Raw genomic sequence first — 18,118 nt, 5'->3', positions numbered from 1 at the left:
TGCTCTGTAGCAGACCCGCGGTCACATTCCCAGGGCTGCCAGGACTGATGAAAGCTTCCAACCTTCCTTTTTCTCAGGGAGCCTAAATTTGGCTGCAGCAGCAGCAAAGGGCAATGGCCCACTCCCCCACCCCCACCCCGGCCCCAGCTCCAGCACCAGCAGCCCCACCGAAATGGCTGGGTGCGGGTGGTTGCACAGAGGTGGGACCTACCTGGAGTTCCCCATTCCCTGCCTGTGACAGCCCCAATCCATCACGCGGAGGCTTGGCCGTGTGGGCCACGGTTGGGTATTTAGGGGGAAGAGGTGCCGGCGGGACGGGAGAGGAAGGCAGCGAGGGCAGGTAGGGAGCAGGCAGGGCATGTGGCTGCGGGAAGGGTGGCAGGGGGCTGGGGACGGGCAGGGATGTGGCCGGGGGGGAACCGAAGCCCTTAACCACCGGCCGTGGGCTGAGCCTGTTAATACAGGGGGAGCCATTTCTGGCGGCCCACACTTGGAGATAGCACTCGATGTGAGCATGAGCGAGTGTCCGCAGGCTCTGCAGCCTGGCTGGCAGCGGGAATCCCAAGTCTTCCCAGTTTAGCCATCAGTGAGCAAACTAAGGATTTGTCCTTTAAATCCTTAGCTATTTTTCTCTTAAAAAGCCTTTTCCCGCGTGGCTGGAGCAGGATGCTTTCCCCATAGCTGAGCCATCCTTACTCTTTTCCTTTTTCTATCCCTATCCTTTTCCTTATCCCGCTCACAGCCAGCCGTGGGATGGGGGCAGCTCTGGGAGGGAGGGAGAGCCATGCCCCTGGGGTAACACCTTCATCCGTCTGTCTGTCCTGGCTGCAGCATCAAGGCGCCGGGCTGTGCCACAATGACCATCTCCTACACGCTGAAAGTCGCCAACTCCCATTTTGGGGGCTTCTCCAAGCTGCTCTTCCGCTGGAAAGGCAGCATCTACAAGCTGCTCTACAAGGAGTTCATCGTCTTTGTGGTGCTGTACGCGGTGCTGAGCCTCATCTACCGGTGAGCAGGGCCGGCATGTCTCGCCAGGTCGTGTTGCTCACTGCAAGCCTGCGTCCCTCACCGTTGCCCATGCAGGGGGTCCTCTAGGACACCGGGAAGGGCCTTGGGCACGTGCCATGCCTCGGGGCAGGGACCTGTGAAGATGCCCCATTGCTCAAAGGCCCCGTGCTGGGTAGCTGTGGGGAGGGGGAAACCCACAGGAGTACCCTAGGTGGTCGGTGTGGGCAGGGGAGGTCTGGCGAGAGGCCAGGGCCCCAACAAGGGGTTGGAGAACTGGGTGACAGCGTTTTGCAGAGGTCCAAGGCAGTGGCCCAGCCCTGCCGGTCACCCTGACCCAGCTGCATGTCCGGTGCAGGCGGCTGCTGACCGAAGACCAGAAGCGCCTCTATACCAAAGTGGCTCAATACTGCAATCGCTCCACAGACCTCATCCCCATGTCATTTGTCCTAGGTATGTTTCCCTCTCGGGGGCCTTTCTTGCACCCCAGGGTCCAGGCTCCCTGCTCGCCCTGGCACCAGCAGCTCCAGGGTGCTCCCGATACCCATCCTGACTTCTTGTTCTTCCCCAGCCAAAACGTACCTCAAACACCCTCGGCCAAGGGGAGAGGGGAGCCCCATGCCCCAGGGACGGCACCCAGCTCCCCAGCATGTTGGATGCCAGAGCAGGTGGCGGGGAAGGAGGGGGGGCTGGGTGGGAGCCTGCTCCGGGGCTCCAGTGGGAGGCTGTGATTTCTCCCCGGCCGCCCTTCGCCCTCCTCCCCATGCCTGGGAGCGGGGCTCCTTATCTGTGAGTGGTGGCTCCCCTGCTTCCCTCTGCGCCACCTGCACCCAGCAGCAAAGAGAAACGACTGTGCCCCTTTCCCAGGGCTGCAGAAAAGCTGGGAAAGGCTCTTGGTGGGAAGCTATCTGATGTCCCCGCTTCCGTCCCTGGGGAGGGGCAGTCCAAGGGGAAGCACAGTGTGTGCTTTATCTCCCGGCCACAGAGAAATCTGTCACCCCTAGAAACCTGGCAGGTCTCCTTGCATGGGCTCATCCTCATCTTGACCCACCACCCAGCTCTGGCAAACCTTGATTTAACTTCCAGAAGGGCCTGTGCCAGCTTTGCCCCTGCCCCATGCCCCTCTGGCTGCTTGCCCCCCCCCCCCACACACACACACTGTCTCCTGACACAGGTTTCTATGTCACCCTGATTGTGAACCGGTGGTGGGCCCAGTACACCAGCATCCCGCTGCCCGACCAGCTCATGTGCGTCATCTCCAGCAACGTCCACGGCAAGGACGAGAGAGGGCGGATCCTGCGGCGCACCCTCATCCGCTACGCCAACCTCTCGGCCGTCCTCATCCTTCGCTCCGTCAGCACCCGGGTGCTCAAAAGGTTCCCCACCATGGACCACGTGGTGGAAGCGGGTGAGGGGCGAAAAGGGGCAAAGCCCATGGGGACGACAGCTGTCCCTGTCACCATGGGGGAGTGCTGAGGGGCCAGAGAGAGGGGGTAGCATCCTGGTCCTCTGCAAGCGTCGCTGCCCAAAACCCACAGAGAAGAGTGCAGGACCCATATGCGAGGTGGCAGTCAGGTAAGCCCCAGTTCAGAGGGGTAGTTTCCTTGCATGGACATTCATCCCCAGAGAGCCTCATGTTCCCTCTGTCCTCCTGGAGCCTGTCCCCCGGCACAGTGCAGGGGCTGGGCTCGCGGGGCTGTACTTTCACTGCAGGCTGGGAAAACCCCATGTTCCCACCGGGGACAGTCCCCAAAAGCGGTAGGGCACTGTGTGGCTGCTGTTGGTTTCAGGACACCTCTTCCCCGCCAGCACAGGGGCCGGGGCCGGGGCGCCGAGTCTCTCCCTCGCTTCCTCCCTCCCTGGCCACAGGTTTCATGACGCAGGACGAGCGCAAGAAGTTCGAGAGCCTCCACTCGGACTTCAACAAGTACTGGATCCCCTGCGTGTGGTTCACCAACCTGGCCGCCCAGGCCAGGCGGGACGGCCGCGTCCGCGATGACGTGGCTCTCCGCTTGCTCATGGACGTGAGTCGGTGCAGGGCGGGTGGGCTGTGCGGGGTGCACGGGGGCTCGTGCAAAGGCTGCGTAACCCGTCCCTGCCCTCTCTGCCCAGGAGCTGAACCTCTACCGGGCCAAGTGCAGCATGTTGTTCCACTACGACTGGATCAGCATCCCGCTGGTGTACACGCAGGTGGGTGTCCCCTCGTTCCACGGTTTTGGGGACCACGAGGTCCCCAAGCTCAGATCCTGGAATGAAACAGCTTCTTCCACTCCACAGACATGGAGGAACCACAACAGCCTCCTTCCTCCACCCTGCCAAGGGGCTCTCTCTCCCCCTTGCTAAAAGCACTTTATTCCCTGTTGCATCTGCTCTGGAGCAGCAACGTGTGGGAGCACAGGGCAGGAGGAGACTGCGAGGCACTCGAGGGAATTGCACCTTGGCAGAGCTTGGCCAGTCTGTGGGGTTCAGCCCCAAGTGTGTGATACCCTTAGCAAGCGGCCAAGCCTCTTTCACCTAACATCTCCCATGCTGAGCCCCCCCGGCACCCCTTCCCAGCCAGAGAGGCCCCAGGACGTGGCGCTGCCTCTGCAGCTGACCCCTTGCTCCCGGCAGGTGGTCACCATCGCCGTCTACTCCTTCTTCGCCTTCTGCCTCATCGGGCGGCAGTTCCTGGAGCCCCTGGAGCCGGGGCAGGAAGGGGACCTGGACATGTACATTCCCCTCTCCACTCTCCTGCAGTTCTTCTTCTACGCCGGCTGGCTGAAGGTGAGACGGCTGCTGCAAAGCCACCACAGGCCCCCAGCCAGCCTTCGCTGACAGGGTCCTCAACTGCCTCTGTGCCCTCTGGGCACCTCAGGGGCTCCACGTACCCCAAAACACCAGCATGGCTGGGGCACCTGGAGCATGGCACTGGCCACATCACGGCAAGCTCTCCACAAGGACGTGTCTGCTGTGCCCAGCCACCACACCAGGGCCCCAAGGGATGGAGGCTGCTCAGCACAGGCTCGGAGGCTGCATGTGTTGTGAGCCCTACGGGTGGACAGCCAGACGATCCCCATGGGAAGGTGTCTGTGTCCCTGGTCCCTCCGTGTCTCTCCTGTCTCACCCAGCCACCTCCCTCCCCAGGTTGCAGAGCAGATCATTAACCCTTTTGGGGAAGACGACGATGACTTTGAGACCAACAAACTGATAGACAGGAACCTGCAGGTGGGTCCTGTGCTGTCGTTCTGATGGACTGCTGCAGTTGGGGTACAGGGGCATATCTGGAAAATGGGATTGGTGCCCTGCTGGCCCCCTGCTCTGCTCCCGGCCTTGCAGGCCCTCGTCCAAAGGAGGTTCCCTTGCAGAGAAGCAGGGCTGCACCTTGTCCCTCCATCCCCTGTCCCTCCTCTGGTCTGTGTCCCCCCGGGCTGTGCCTGTGCCCTGCTGTTCCAGGGCAGCCAGTGAGAGGGGAGGCATCTCTCCGGCGCAGGGAAGGGACGCAGCAGCCGGCCGTGGGCACCCACCATGCGGAGGGGTCAGCACCCACTGCCTGGCACTGCCGTTTATCCCCTCACCACGGGGGGAGTAATTCAGAAGAGGGAAGCCCCAAGAGCAGCCAGGAGATCAGCCTGGCCCAGAGCCTCTCCAGCCCCTTGCAGTCCTGCCCCAGGAAGGTGGGCCCTGGGGACAGGACCTGCAGACTTGGGTCCTGCTCATGTCCTCGCAAATCATCCCTGTCCCCTGCTTTTGCGCTGCCCAGGTGTCCCTGCTGTCTGTGGACGACATGTACCAGAATCTGCCGCTGGCCGGGAAGGACAAATACTGGAACGAGTCCACGGCACAGCCCCCCTACACCGTGGCCACAGCCGCCGAGACCTTGAAGCCCTCATTCCTGGGCTCCACCTTCGACATGCGGTGAGTGCGCGGCACCACTGCCCAAGGCTGGGCACCCTGGTGGGGCTCCTCTGAGGTCGCGTCTCCCCACCGCGGGGCAGGACAGCCCTGGGCGCGCAGCGGCCGTGCCCCTGCTGTGCTTTGGGTGCTGCCGTCTAGGCTGGCCCAGAGGTGCCCGGGTGAAGCCCTGGTCCGCAGCACGAAATGGCTGCAGGAGAAAACGTAAGGGAGCAAGGGAGTGTTGAGGGTAGCAACAGCGCAACCAGGCTCCTCCCCCGGGCCCAATTACAGCAGGCTGCCGAAAGCAAACAGCAAACCCGCCCTGGGATCCCGCTGCTCGGCCCCCACGGGGCTTGGGGGCTGCTCCAGATGATGAAGGAGCCGCAGGGGGCACGAACGCAGCCTCCCAGAGCTGCACTTGGCTTGCAAACACGGCCGGGCAGAGGCCACGAGAGGTCCTGGGCACCCCTGTCTAGCAGCCATGCCGGGGTTTTCAGCCCATTAGTGCCAGCTGGGGAAGGCAACCTCTCCCACCATGCCCCCCCTCCCAACATCTCCAGCCAGAGGGGGACCTGTTTCTCGAAGGAAGGGTCTCTGTGCCCCCCTGTCGCCTTCACCCCTCCCGTGCTCCCCCCAGCATGTGCGAGGACCCAGAGCAGAGCCAGCCGGTGGAGGCCTCGCCGAGCTCGCCACGCATCCACACGCCCCTGCTCACCCGCTTCCTTGCTGCCGCGTCTCCCGCCGTCAGCCTCAAAAACTTTGGCCGGGGTAGCCGAGCTCACCCCCACCTGCGGCGTCCTTGGGCGGACAGTGGCTTGCCCTCTCCTTACTGCAACCGCTCTGAGGACCCCGAGGCGGTGGCCCGCATCGAGGAGGAGGAGACAGAAGATGAGGAAAGCCGGGCCAGTGAGTCCCCCACGCCTGGCGGCCACCTGAAAACCCCCCAGTCGCTGGAGGCCTCCAAAACACGGAAGGGGCTGCCGCAGATCCAGGTGAAGGCACCGTCCAGCGAGAGCATCATCATGGACCAGCAGGATGCAGCAGGGCTGCCGTGAGGCTGCCATCAGGGGCCTTCCCCTTCTCAAGGGCAGAGTAGCTCCCCTGGCCTCCAAGCATCTGAGATGCTGCCATGGCCAGCCACAAAGCTCCTTGTCCCCAGGCACCCCCCCTTGTCCCACCTGTCCAGAAGTGGTACTTCACCAGGTTTTTCACCACCCAAACCTGAGCCAAGATTTGCCCAAGCTGATGGGAAGATCCTGGTGGGTTTAAGATTGGGCGCACAGCATTCAAAGCTACCTGTTAGCCCAAATACTGCAGGGTTCAGCCCGTCCATGTGATGATCCTCCTGACCTGCAGCCGGTCAGGCTCACTGCTTGCTGCCGGGCCCAGCACGAGGACAGGGCACAGTCCAAACTCTAAGCAAAGGATGGGACACAGGGCATTAGCCTTGCAGAAAACCAACACCGTGATGGTGACGTCCCCTCAATATTAATAAACCTATTGCCAACCTCAGCTTTGAGGTTCTTTCTTGTTGATGCAAATGATACCCAGCAGTGAGACAAGCAGGGACATCACATTCATCCAGAAAGCCAATGAATTCAGAATTAAAGTACAATTGTCAAGGACCATTCCTGGGGTAATAAGGGCACAACTCCTGTGGGCTCACAGCAGTGAAGTCTGTGGGGATCAATTTTACTAGTATTAGACCAAATGGAAAAAAAAATAAAGAAAAAAAAAAGGAAAGAAATGCTTTCAGCTCCTGGCTCCTGTAGGGTTCCTACACCCAGACATATGCATGTTTTACCCGAGTATATTAGCAGAGCTGTTAATTCCCCTTCCTGCAAGCCTAGCTTTCCCCAAAGGCACCTCTCCTTTCCAGCTCCCGTTTCCCCTCAGCAAGCCAGCCCTGCCCCTCCTGCACTGCTCTCTGGGCTATTGCGGGCCCTGTAAAAGTTGGGAGGGCATTTTCTGGATTGGAGCATGTCCCATGAAAACACACTGATGTTAATACTTTGTTCAAAGCTGACAAAAGCACTCAACAGCAAGGAGCAGAGCTCAGGATAACAACTAACCTCAGTTAGGATAAATTGTGGGCTGTTTATTGTATGAAAAGTAGCTTTATTAATTCAGCCCTCACGACCATCTGCAGAACTCAGTGAAGTCTTTAGATTGGGCTTGGAAAAGGCTGTCACCTGCTTAAAGCTCGTCAAATTAAAGCTGTGTGTAACCCCAGGTAGTCACGTGAACACCTCTTTCTGGCTCACTGCATTTCAGACTTGCCTTTTCCTAGACAGGTAAATCTCTGCACGCATCTATGGCGCTATGCCAAGGCTAGATTAGAAACAGTAAATCTTATTTTCAGGCTGCACAGGGTCCCACAGCCTGTGTCACTGTGGGAGCTAGAGGTGCCACATGCCCCGACCAGCTGCCACCCTGTCCCATTCCCACGTCACACCTAGCGGGTGGCTCCCACGGGCTGGAGGTGCAGAGCTGGCGCCAGCTCAGGCCATCTGCCCTGCAGAGAGCTGTTTTGTTCCCACAGGCTGTTGCCCTTGGCAGCTGCATTTTTCCAAGCAGTAAGGCCACGTGCGTTGATGAATTAGGTATAAACCCGCTCTTCAGGAGCCAGGTTTGCAGTTTCTGCACTGACACTAACCTGGCACATGATCTGTGAGCCTCAATTTCTCTGTCTGTACAAAGTCCCCCAGGAACACCCTGAATCGCGTTTGCACTTTGCAGAGGGTGAGGGGAGAGAAGAAACAAACTGAGAGGAAGTAGACATGACGCATCTCTCCAGAGCGCTCTTTATCGCATCCGCCCCACCTCTCTGGAAAGAGGGCGGCTGCTGGAAAGCAGGGAAAGTTTACGCGAGATCACTATGGAGAAGGAATGTGCTTGTGCAAACGTCACACCCAGCTCAGGCCTGACTCCCAGCGACTCCTGAAGAGCAGCCAGCTACGCCTGTCTGGGCACAGCTCTGCTGCGCTGCTCGCACTGCAGACATGACCACAGCTCCGAGCTGCGAGAAAGCAGCAGTAACGTGCTCACACCAAAGCTGAGCTGCTGTGGCTGTTCAGGCAACAGCCATCCCCTCCCCCCCCCCTTTTTTTTTTTTTTAAATGTGGTTGATGTGTCTCTGCATTTGCAGCATAGATCCACCCTCAGGCACCTGCCTCCGAGGGCAGGTTCAAGGGCAGGCCGAACCTGCGCTGCTCAGGGCACTAGCCTGCCCACTAGCACCTCCTGTTGTCACACACCAGGTCAGAGCGTCACAGGAAAAACAACTTAGCACCTCCCAAACCCCAAGCAATTTTTTTGTGGGGCAGATAGTCTGCATCAGGCATTAGAGGCAGGATCAGTACCAATTCCAGTGAAGGAACTAAGGGCTGCCTGGTGGAAAGAGGCACCACGACCTGGCTGCACCATCAGTCACCATGGTTCTGCTTGGGGAAAGCTGATCGTGGACTATATCTCCTTGAGTTCAGAGCTAAAAATTGTCAAGTCTGGGCTGCAGGCACTCTCCCTCACCAGGGAGCTCCTGTGAATAAATGAGGCTTTTGTAAGAACAGCAGAAGCTGGGTCAAGCATGTGCAACGTACGCTTGGCAAGCACAGAGAAGTATGCAAAAGTCTGGCCTGTCCCCAGTCCCTCAAGGGCCAACCCTTAGTTCTTTCACCCTAAAAACTGCACCAAGCATTTTGCAACTAGGTGCAGAGGTCTATCACACTTTACAGACAGCAGCCCTAAGGAACTGACACCAAGTATGCCTCTGAAAATCTGGAAAAGCTGTTTTGTTCACCACAGCTTTCCAATCCTACCAAATGCAATAGGGCAGAAAGTTGGAGCTTGTATCCAGCTTTCGAAAGAGACAGACCATGGAGAGAGCCTGGCCCTTCTGCTAGAAGGAATTCATCTTGCACCGGAATGAGACCGAGGAGGTCAAGGAAAGACCAGCTGGTCACTTAGCAGTGCAGACAAGTTTGGCCAACAGTTCATTTGAAACAAGATACAGGACCCAGAAGGCAAGTACACAACCTGTGAGGAAACACTGAGAAAAGGCAAAAAGGGCTGCTGTCCCAAAACTTTCCATGTGAGTAAGATCTGGAAAGCAGAGACAGGAAATGCCAGCTACAGAAGTCATTGGAGAAAGATACAAGTTTTCAGCCAGACTTAAACATTGCGACAGTTGCAAGTGCAAAGTATCTGAGAAATTGAAGTGCTGCAGCTCTGAAACTGCAACTGTTCACCCTAAGAAACTGGTCCTCCCAGTCCATTGAGCTTCATGACACTTCTTTTACCACTGTGTATGCAAAAGTAAAAAATATCCCTAGAAGTTATAGGGCTGCCAGTACTGGTGCGCTAGGTAGCTGTTGATATGTGCTGCATCTGACAACCCTTTTCCACGCCCGTTTGGTCCATTAAGTCACTGTCCTAGAACCCAGTGAGAAGTTTAGTTCAGAGCGTGCAGGGTCAGAGCTTGCCTGAAGACACAAAGCCTCAGGAATTCCTAGAGAACCTTTCTTCTTGCTTTCACGTTCTATAGGCACAAGCAAGCCCCTTCCAACCTGCATGCACAAATAAGCACACTACCCATTTTGTGTAGTAGAGACTCTTGGTTTTATTCGGTCTTTCAGTAGAATAGTTTATATTTATTTGCCTTTTCTGGCTTTGATCTTCCTCAAGTAGAATTCTAATTCCTTGCCTTCCAAAACATAACCATCAGCTCGACCACACTGTCCAGGTCTGGAGGCAATGCAAGCTGCAAGGAGAAGTCATTCAGTTAAAAGGAACTAAATAATTTGCAATCCCAGCACAAACTGAAAGAAACACTATGGGCACAGCCTCTGCGCACGCATCAAGGTGCAAAAAACAGCAACAGATACTAGCTTATGCACTGACTTAAGCATCTTCCCCCCTAAGAGCCCTTGCTCTGGAATTACTAGATTGAGTCCCTGATGAAGTCCTCTTCAGATCTCCAAACTGTCATCGCTCAAATTCAGTAGCAGAACTGGACAAAGGTCTCATCACCAGAAGACTTCAAAATACTAAACTTTTATACCAGAACTTGAAACTGTTAAATGCCATTACTTGTTTACTCCGGGCTTTTCCTGACACACAATACAGCCCATGGGTGTCTCTCTGCACATTTTGCAAGTCTTGTCTTATACCCCATGATCTCCTCCAGTGCTGACCAGGAGTGACCAACTCCAGGAGCTTTGTTGGGACATACGGCAATTCAAGCTCCAGAAGCTTCCTGCCAGAGCAGGGCTATCTCCAGAGAAGATACGAAGAGCACAAGTCAGAGTTAATACCTACAAAATACTCCTACAAATACCAACAGCACCATCACTACTTCCATTCTGCAGCTAGCTTTATCACTGCTTGCAGAATTTTAAGTGATTGCAAGACCAAGAGTAAGATCTGCTCTGCCACCTAGTTTGTGACCTGACTCATCCCCACCCACACCAATGCTTCCAGGGACTCACCGAGCAGCTTTCCTTGCTGGAACTGCTCTTCAAGAATACTCGCTATCTTGGCATTCTTCTTTCGCTCATCATATTTTTTCTGGATCTTCTTTGAACGCTTCTTGTTCAGAATTTCCTCCTCCTCAGGAGTCTAAAAACAAGGCCATGAACGAAGGCAAGGTTAAGCATACGATGACCTACTGCTAGAGCAGGCTCAAAGCTGCAGAACTTTCTCCCCAACAATACCAAGAAAACCCTTGTATTCTCAGCACCGCACTACCGCATTTCCTGAGTCACACCTTCCAGAGGTACAAATCCTTCAACATCCAATATCAGGTGCTGCTTTTTGAGCCCAAGAGATGCAATGTTACTAGAATTCACCAGTGAGAGCACAGCACCCTATGAAAGGTTGCTCTCTAGACAAATTAAACTGCAAAGCTTTTCTCCATGTATTAATCCTCCTCCAAAATAAAATGAATCCTCTCTTCCCTTCCAGAGAGAATGAGGAAGTGCTTGGATGTGGTCAAATCCTAGCAGGGTAGGTTATAAGCTCTCTCAGCACTTCTCAGCTAAACAGTAGTCAGCTCAGAAGTAATTTTTTTGTTTTTTTAAATACAGGGGCGCAACCTTGGACAAAATACAGCATGTAGGGAGTTTAAAAAACTTTGACAGTCTGGGATTTGGATTTTAAAGCAAAATTAAAGATAATGGATCCAGACAGTTTAAAGATACTTAAAACCCCAAACAAGCAGAAGTTTAGCTAGCAACCAACAAGCTTCTAATCGGAAGGAAGTGACCATTCCCCAGCACAAAGACCTGACCTGCAAAGTCTTCCTCAGCATCGTAAAATGTCATCGCTCTCCCTTCAGTAGCAGAACTGGACAAAGCTATCATCATTAGAAGACCAAGTGATCTACAGGCAGGCCCCCGTGCATAAATGGGTGCAATTCCCCAGAGAAACTCTGTAGTACGGAACATTTTGTAAACAGAGTCAGATTTATTCTGGGAACTGATGAGAACACAGCCCAGATGATGACAGCTACTACTGAAGAGCACTCAATCCCATTCCAGCGGATGTTGTTCCCTAACAATGGCTAGCTGCATCTTCTAACAAGCTAGACTCTACTCTCTGTCAAGCCATCAAAAATGACTCTCAGCCTTGCAGAAACTGCACAATCCAAGACATACCAGCTTGGCACCCTTCTTGCGTCCAAGAGGCAAGGCATAGTGGGCTTCATACCACTGCCGGTATGGGGTGCTGTCAACAAGAACAATGCAGTTCTTCACCAGGGTCTTTGTCCGCACCAATTCATTGTTGGAAGCGTTGTAGACAACATCGATGATTCTGGTCTTGCGAGTGCAACCTTTCAAAAGAAGAATATGAATTCAAACCTACAGGAGTCAAATAACTGAAAATATAGTCCACAGCATCTCACACATACCCTAAATGCTGATCTCACACTTTGAAGTTCACCCAAACGTCCTCCAGCTTCCCTGGCACTGTCTTTAATTTAACTAACAGATGCATCTCTTCTTTCATCAGTCCAACTTTCTGTTGCTAGGACAGTAGCCTCTTCCTGGAAAATGATTCATTCTAGATGAAAAATAGGCATCTGCGGCCTTGCTGGAATTCATCTCACATAAGACTGAGTGATGATGAAAACAGAGTTTCTGGCCTGAAAGATACTTCAGCAGACACCAACTGAGAGTTACTGAAATAAGCTGTATTGAATGGGATTACTCTGGAAATCATTTTTACAGAATCAGGGCTTATGAGTAAATTGAGAGCAAGCTGGTATTTTCACCCTTCATGACTCACCTAAAACATTCAGCGTTAGCTACCAGATTTGACCATTCAGCAGTTGCCAGCCCTGGAGACCCAGCCTGCCATGCATGCAAAGGACAGGCACAGCGTGGCAAGAATCAAGGTGGGCTTCCTTCTCTTCACTCACATACCTCATTCTTGCTCTGCAAAGTATTGTCAGTCCCTTTACTTCTGTGATGCTGCCTACAAGGGACCACAGCTTTCACAATGTGGACAATGCTCTGTATTCACTGAGGAGAAAGCATGTGCTTTCTCCTTTGTGCCACACTGTTTACTGAAAAACAGCCTTACTTACCGTTGGTTTTTACCATTATACTGAGCTACAAGAACTGGGCCCAGGCTCAAAATATATGCTTTTTATCTAGTAATTCAGAGAACAAAAATCACCTTTTCTAAGGGACAGTTTACTTAAGACTCCTCTCTCACTTCCATGCTTCCCACTCCTGCTTTCCAATGCAGCAGGAGGAATTAAAAAACATATGCTAACATACCACCCTCCTGAAGCCACTCCTTTGCACAGAAATCCTTACACCCTTCTCTCTTCTGCAGGACTACCTAACCTTTAGTAAGTGTTCATCAATAAATTGGGCAGCAAACAAATCACATTTATACCTCTACCAATATTTCGTTTTGCAAGTGGTTTTTTGCTCCTCTGCAATTCCCACCTACCCCAGGGAAAAAACTAATACAAGCATTTCACTCGGTGTAACTATGACACTCCAATCACTGTGAGCTTAGCAGAGATATCCTAGTCTCCTAAGCCCACATAAGATCAAAGTTATCATCGTTCTGCATACTGCTTCAGATCCAGTTGTGTAAGCTCCAGTGTTCAAAACTAGCCTAACATTCATGCTTGCATCATCATTCCCTCTGCTCCGTGGCAGTAATGATGGCCGAAACAGCTGGACAAAGGCTGCTCTCTTGAAACGCATCAGGCTTTTGATGTACTTACATTCAGACCCCCAAGAGAAGTTGCCAACATCCAACCGAAGGGCACGATATTTCTTATTACCACCACGAACCCTCACTGTGTGAATTCGGCGCGGGCCAATCTATAGCCAAAAAACAAAAATTACAGTATCACTGGGGCGGGTATGGTGCACAGCACATGCAGAAGATAGGAACTGAGCCAAGACCTAGGCTCAAAGGCAATGTGGTCAGTGTAACTATGACAAACCCCAGCATTGGCAGATGCAGTAAGCAACCAAAACGGTCTGTTGCATCCGCCTAAGGTGGAAATTTCATCACTCCAATTGCCTCTTACTGCAAAAATTTATCACTGCATTTCTCAGGTACCAGGAAAAATACTGCAGCTTAAAGAAGCAGTGACAAACATTTAACCACTCATGAAACACAGTATGTGCTTAAGCCTCTAGCAGTATTTGACCAACAAATCGAATCTGAAAAAAACCAACTACTGACCATCCTCTCTAAATCACCCACCTTAGTGTTGGCAGGAGGTCGTCCCAACTCATACTTCCTCTTTTTATGGTAGGGCTTCCTCTTGCCCCCAGTCTTGCGACGCTTGTGCCAGTTATCCCTGGAGATACCTGGATGAAGAGCAGCAAGGTCAGAAGATGGTACGCAGGCCACCTGGCTATGGCAGGGCAAGGCTCTGAGTCCTCAGCTCTCCAAGGTTGGTATCCGCACGGTGCACTCAGCCTCATGCAGCAGTCAGAGATGCTTCATCATTGATACTCAGAGCCACCTCGATCTACCCCCTTCCAGCAGGGCTGCACAGGGTGGGGAAGACTCCTCCATCCCAACGCTGTCTCCTACATGCCCCAGACCCCCTGTGACAAGCAACCTCCCATCCTACCCCATCCGCAGCAGTCCCCTGGGGGAAGGGCCCACCCGGACTTGCTAGGGTGGACACCCCTCACTGTCTCCAGGTCTCCTAGGGAAGAGGGGACCCCATCCTCCCCACAAGGGAGGCATCCCCCTCCACCCACCTCCCCGGGACCCCGAGAGGGACCGTTTTCCCACCACGCCCCATCCCCTGCAGGAGCTACCCCCATCAGCTAGGCTCGGTAGAGGAGTTATCCCCCTCCCCACCTGCCGGGTCCCCGGGAGAAGATGCCCCACCTCATCCGCGGCTCCCCGCGCTCGGCGTCCCCCCGCCCGCAGCCCGGCGCTCGGGGCCGCAGCGAGGCGCCGCGCGGCCTCCCCCCTCCCCCCGCCGCCATTTTGGGCCCGGGCGCCCTCCCCCGCCAGCGCCTCGGCGCGGCCGCGGCGACCCCCGCTGGCGGGCAGGAGGGAGTGGCGACATCCCCCGCGGCGGCCTAGGCGGGGGCCGGAGTGGGCGGCGGCGGCGCAGGGGGCGGATGGCGGCGGATAGCGGCGGGCGGCGGCGGCGGCAGCACTCACCCATCTCCGGCGCTGGCGCAAAGAGGGGGCGCGGAGGCTCACGGAGCGGCTTGGCCGCGCGAGCTCTCGCGAGAGCCCGACGTCACCGAGCCGCGACGGCGGGGCGCGACGTCACTCCTCGGCGACGCCGCGCGGCGGGAGGGCAGTCCGCCACTATGGCGGCTGTCGGGGGCCGGAACAGGGCTGAGGTTGGCGCCGCCGGCCGCATCCGCCCTCCAGGTCTTCCCCGGCCTCTCACGATGCGTGTGGAACAAAAAGGGGCCCGAGGGCAGTCACCTTTGTTCGAACAGTGGAGCCAAAGGAAAGTGGCTGCTGTAAAGCACCGAACCCGCCTGCCGCGGAGGGGGGGTGAAGGGCAGGGCCGGCTCGGAGGGCTGCCGCGAGGGGAGGAGCGGGGGGGGCAGCGATGTCCGCGCGAGGCACCTCCAGCACAAGGTACCGCAGCCTGCTAGAGGCGGTGCTCTACGTCCATGACGAAACACCAACGCTGCTGAGTTGGCCATGCCCTGAGACTGAAACACGTGCTGCAAACGGGTCTGTGAGCTGCCAAGGAGTTTCTGCAATCTCCCCAAGAGCGTAATAGCTCAGACTGATGGTGCTACGTCCCAGGGAAGCAAAACAGACTGCGAAGATCAGTTAAAAGATCAGGAATGCCGTGAGCAGGCATTCAGGAGGGCTGTGCACGCTCTTCGTGTAAGGAAGGCCCCAGCCAGGGTCAGGGCTTACTGTACACAGCGAGAGTTTCAATACAGATCTGCTGCTTGAGCGTGGCTCCCGAGCCACTGGCTCACTGGCACCACGCAGAATAAAGCCGGTGAGAGCCTGAGCGCAGAGACGGGGCTTTCCGTGCCTCTGCTTCAGCATCTGAAATGAGGAGGCTGGTGACCTGCAGGCAGCAAAGCATGCTGCTGGCAGGCATCAGCCCACGCAGTCCCGGCTGCACCTGAGCTCCCTGTCCGGGCGCCGGTCGCTCGCTGCAGCGAGGCATCAGGAGATGGTTCCCAGGAGCGGGGAGCGCCCATGTGGAGCCCACCCGGGCCCCAGGTGTCAGTTCTGGCTTTGCTCCCCCTGTCCCTGCAGACACAGGTACCTCATGGAATTTCTGGAGATCGGAGGTGTCCTGACTCTCCTGGAAATACTAGGGCTGAGCCAAGCCTTCCTTTCACCCGCCGGACGGCAGATTGCTGCAGTGTTTGTCTTGTTGGAAGGGGTTCAGAGTCTTGGCTATGGTTGAGTGGTGGAATTTCATCCCCTCTCTCAGGTTTTAATGAGCCCCTATTCCCATGGTGGACCACAGCAGGGCTGGGATGCAGGCACGCAGCCTGAGCGCAAGGCTGTGGTCATGCATCCATTGAAACGTCCCCAAGCCTAGTGGGTACAGGCTCAGGGGTGTGAGCTGCTGGGGCACCAGGGACCCCCCAGCCCTGATCTGAGGGTCTGACTTGGAGGAGGGGGCTGTTAGGGGTTTTCCTGTCCCATTTCTTTTCTCCCTGCCCTGCTGGTCAGCCCGTAAATGCCTCCAAGCAAGGAGACTATCTCTGCAGCATGTCCTGGTGGGACCCCCAAAGCTGCTTCAAGCCTGGCCTGTGGGAAGCAACTCGTGGGGAATTCAGGGGAATTTGGGTGCCTGGCCTGAGCCTCCTAGCACAGGGAGAGACTGGCAGGGAGCATGTTTTGGGTACCATGCTTCGGACTGAAAAGGCTCAGGCACTGCTCCCAGCGGGAGCTGGGCTGTTCCCCTTGGTGCCTGGGGCTGTACTGGGCACGGCGTGGTGCAGGGGGGCGGCGCAGGGGGGCAACCGAGGTGCTGGGACTCCCAGCAGCAGCGGGCTGGCCTGGGGGTGTCCCGTATTAGCATGTCCCTCATTAGCATGTCCCTCATTTGCATACCCAGGGTGCACCGCGGAAGCACGGCCCGGGCCCGGGCCCGCTCCGTTGGCCGCCGCCGCCGCCGCTGCCGTCGGGGCCGCCCGGGGCCCGGGGCGGCGCCGCGCGGATCGCGCGCTCGCGGCGGGGCCGGGCCGGGCGGGGCCGAGCGGCGGGGCCGGGGGTCGCCGCGGCCTGGAGGGCGGCGGGCGGGCGGCGGGCGTGTTGGCGGGGAGGGGGGAAGGCATACTCTGGTTTCTCTTCAGATCGTATAAATCTTTCGCCTTTTACTAAAGATTTCCGTGGAGAGGAACAGGCACGAGTGTCGAGGAATTTTTTGAGGCTCCATTTCGGTGGAGCTACCCCTCTGGCTGGTCAAAAAGCAGTGAAAACTGTTGTGCAGCGCTGAAGCCGCGGTTTCCGCAGCGCTACGCAGCCCTGTCCGTGGCGGGCGGCAGCCCACGCGGTGCCCAGCGCTGGCGGCGCCGGGGGGCGCGGCCGCGGGGCGCACGGCGAGGCCCAGGGCCGTCCACCCGGCCGCCCGCAGCGCTGCCGGGGCGCCCCACTCGGCCCCGCCGCCCGGGGAGCCGCAGCGCCCCCGACACCGGCCCGGCCCGGCCCCGCCGCCCGCCGGCCCCGCCCCCTCCCGCCGCCCCCGCCCCCGCCCCCTCCCGCCGGCCCCGCCCCCGCCCCCTCCCGCCGGCCCCGCCCCGCGCCCGCAGGCGGGCCGCGGCGTCTCATTAGCATGCACGCGATTAGCATACCCAGGGTGCACCGCGGGAGCGCGGCGCCGCCCCGACCCGTCTCTCCGCCGCCGCCCCGGTTGGCCGTTGCCCCGGGACGGGCCGGGCGCGGCGGCAGTGGCGGCGACAGCGGCGGAGCCAGGCGGCGGCGGCGGCGGCGCCCGGGGCCGGGGGTCGCCGTGGCCTCGGGGGCGGCGGCGGGGGGTGTGTTGGGCGGTCGGCGGGGTGTGGCGTTATACTCTGGTTTCTCTTCAGATCGTATAAATCTTTCGCCTTTTACTAAAGATTTCCGTGGAGAGGAACAGGCACGAGTGTCGAGGAATTTTTTGAGGCTCCATTTCGGTGGAGCTACCCCTCTGGCTGGTCAAAAATAGACTGAGTGTTCTGGGCGGTATTCCGGTATCCAAAACCGCTAGCAGCACCGGGCTCGGTGTCTAGGGCAGAGACGGGACAGCGGACGGTCGGTCCGCCTTCCCGCTGTGCCCAGCGCTGTCCCGGGGGCTGGGACGCTGCCGCGCTGGCCTGGCCCGGCTGGGCCGCAGGGGGGCGGGTCGGCTTCATTAGCGCGTCCCTCATTAGCGTGTCCCTCGTTTGCATACCCAGGGTGCACCGCGGAAGCACGGCCCGGGCCCGCTCCGTTGGCCGCCGCCGCCGCCGCCGCTGCCGTCGGGGCCGCCCGGGGCCCGGGGCGGCGCCGCGCGGATCGCGCGCCCGCGGCGGGGCCGGGCCGGGCGGGGCCGAGCGGCGGGGCCGGGGGTCGCCGCGGCCTGGGGGACGGCGGGCGGGCGGCGGGCGTGTTGGCGGGGAGGGGGGAAGGCATACTCTGGTTTCTCTTCAGATCGTATAAATCTTTCGCCTTTTACTAAAGATTTCCGTGGAGAGGAACAGGCACGAGTGTCGAGGAATTTTTTGAGGCTCCATTTCGGTGGAGCTATCCCTTTCGTTGGTCAAAAAGAGAGCAAAGTTTCCCA

At 57.3% G+C, this 18,118-nt stretch overlaps 2 protein-coding genes and 8 non-coding genes across 10 annotated transcripts; 4 read left to right on the top strand and 6 right to left on the bottom strand.

Annotated features, from left to right (window-relative positions):
- The first annotated feature begins 737 nt into the window (after positions 1-737).
- BEST4 (bestrophin 4) lies at positions 738-5,936 on the top strand. The gene is made up of 9 exons (XM_068952936.1): positions 738-1,008; positions 1,364-1,458; positions 2,180-2,413; positions 2,875-3,029; positions 3,118-3,195; positions 3,619-3,771; positions 4,132-4,212; positions 4,748-4,902; positions 5,519-5,936. Exons 1-9 carry the CDS (start codon positions 857-859, stop codon positions 5,934-5,936), a joined length of 1,521 nt encoding a protein of 506 aa, XP_068809037.1. The 5' UTR covers positions 738-856.
- A 2,789-nt stretch (positions 5,937-8,725) lies between these two features.
- On the bottom strand, positions 8,726-8,855 carry LOC138068103 (small nucleolar RNA SNORA35). Its single transcript, XR_011142727.1, has one exon. It is a non-coding gene; the product is annotated as a small nucleolar RNA SNORA35 (small nucleolar RNA).
- A 619-nt stretch (positions 8,856-9,474) lies between these two features.
- On the bottom strand, positions 9,475-15,365 carry RPS8 (ribosomal protein S8). The gene is made up of 6 exons (XM_068952935.1): positions 14,539-15,365; positions 13,615-13,721; positions 13,124-13,223; positions 11,535-11,710; positions 10,368-10,497; positions 9,475-9,640 (listed from the first exon to the last, which is right to left on the bottom strand). Exons 1-6 carry the CDS (start codon positions 14,540-14,542, stop codon positions 9,531-9,533), a joined length of 627 nt encoding a protein of 208 aa, XP_068809036.1. The 5' UTR covers positions 14,543-15,365; the 3' UTR covers positions 9,475-9,530.
- LOC138068093 (small nucleolar RNA SNORD38) lies at positions 9,844-9,915 on the bottom strand. The gene has a single exon (XR_011142717.1). It is a non-coding gene; the product is annotated as a small nucleolar RNA SNORD38 (small nucleolar RNA).
- On the bottom strand, positions 11,177-11,249 carry LOC138068092 (small nucleolar RNA SNORD38). Its single transcript, XR_011142716.1, has one exon. It is a non-coding gene; the product is annotated as a small nucleolar RNA SNORD38 (small nucleolar RNA).
- LOC138068094 (small nucleolar RNA SNORD46) lies at positions 13,323-13,426 on the bottom strand. The gene has a single exon (XR_011142718.1). It is a non-coding gene; the product is annotated as a small nucleolar RNA SNORD46 (small nucleolar RNA).
- Positions 13,788-13,872, bottom strand: LOC138068091 (small nucleolar RNA SNORD55/SNORD39). The gene has a single exon (XR_011142715.1). It is a non-coding gene; the product is annotated as a small nucleolar RNA SNORD55/SNORD39 (small nucleolar RNA).
- A 1,285-nt stretch (positions 15,366-16,650) lies between the features above and the next one.
- On the top strand, positions 16,651-16,765 carry LOC138068086 (U5 spliceosomal RNA). Its single transcript, XR_011142711.1, has one exon. It is a non-coding gene; the product is annotated as a U5 spliceosomal RNA (small nuclear RNA).
- Positions 16,766-17,382: 617 nt separating this feature from the next.
- On the top strand, positions 17,383-17,497 carry LOC138068108 (U5 spliceosomal RNA). The gene has a single exon (XR_011142732.1). It is a non-coding gene; the product is annotated as a U5 spliceosomal RNA (small nuclear RNA).
- A 468-nt stretch (positions 17,498-17,965) lies between these two features.
- Positions 17,966-18,080, top strand: LOC138068107 (U5 spliceosomal RNA). Its single transcript, XR_011142731.1, has one exon. It is a non-coding gene; the product is annotated as a U5 spliceosomal RNA (small nuclear RNA).
- The last annotated feature ends 38 nt before the right edge of the window (positions 18,081-18,118 follow it).

Source organism: Struthio camelus, chromosome 8 (assembly GCF_040807025.1).
Source record: "Struthio camelus isolate bStrCam1 chromosome 8, bStrCam1.hap1, whole genome shotgun sequence".
NCBI lineage: Eukaryota > Metazoa > Chordata > Aves > Struthioniformes > Struthionidae > Struthio > Struthio camelus.
This window is presented reverse-complemented; position numbering and strand designations above follow the sequence as displayed.

Bases quoted from the DNA above. Each gene is read 5' to 3' on its own strand.
- BEST4 (XM_068952936.1), top strand. From the start codon at position 857: ATGACCATCTCCTACACGCTGAAAGTCGCCAACTCCCATTTTGGGGGC. The intron at 3,196-3,618 runs GTGGGTGTCCCC...TGCTCCCGGCAG, and splicing joins TCCCGCTGGTGTACACGCAG to GTGGTCACCATCGCCGTCTA. The intron at 4,903-5,518 runs GTGAGTGCGCGG...TGCTCCCCCCAG, and splicing joins GGCTCCACCTTCGACATGCG to CATGTGCGAGGACCCAGAGC.
- RPS8 (XM_068952935.1), bottom strand. The intron at 13,224-13,614 runs GTGGGTGATTTA...TTTTGGCTATAG, and splicing joins GACCTCCTGCCAACACTAAG to ATTGGCCCGCGCCGAATTCA. The intron at 10,498-11,534 runs GTATGTCTTGGA...CCTTGTTTTTAG, and splicing joins GCAAGAAGGGTGCCAAGCTG to ACTCCTGAGGAGGAGGAAAT.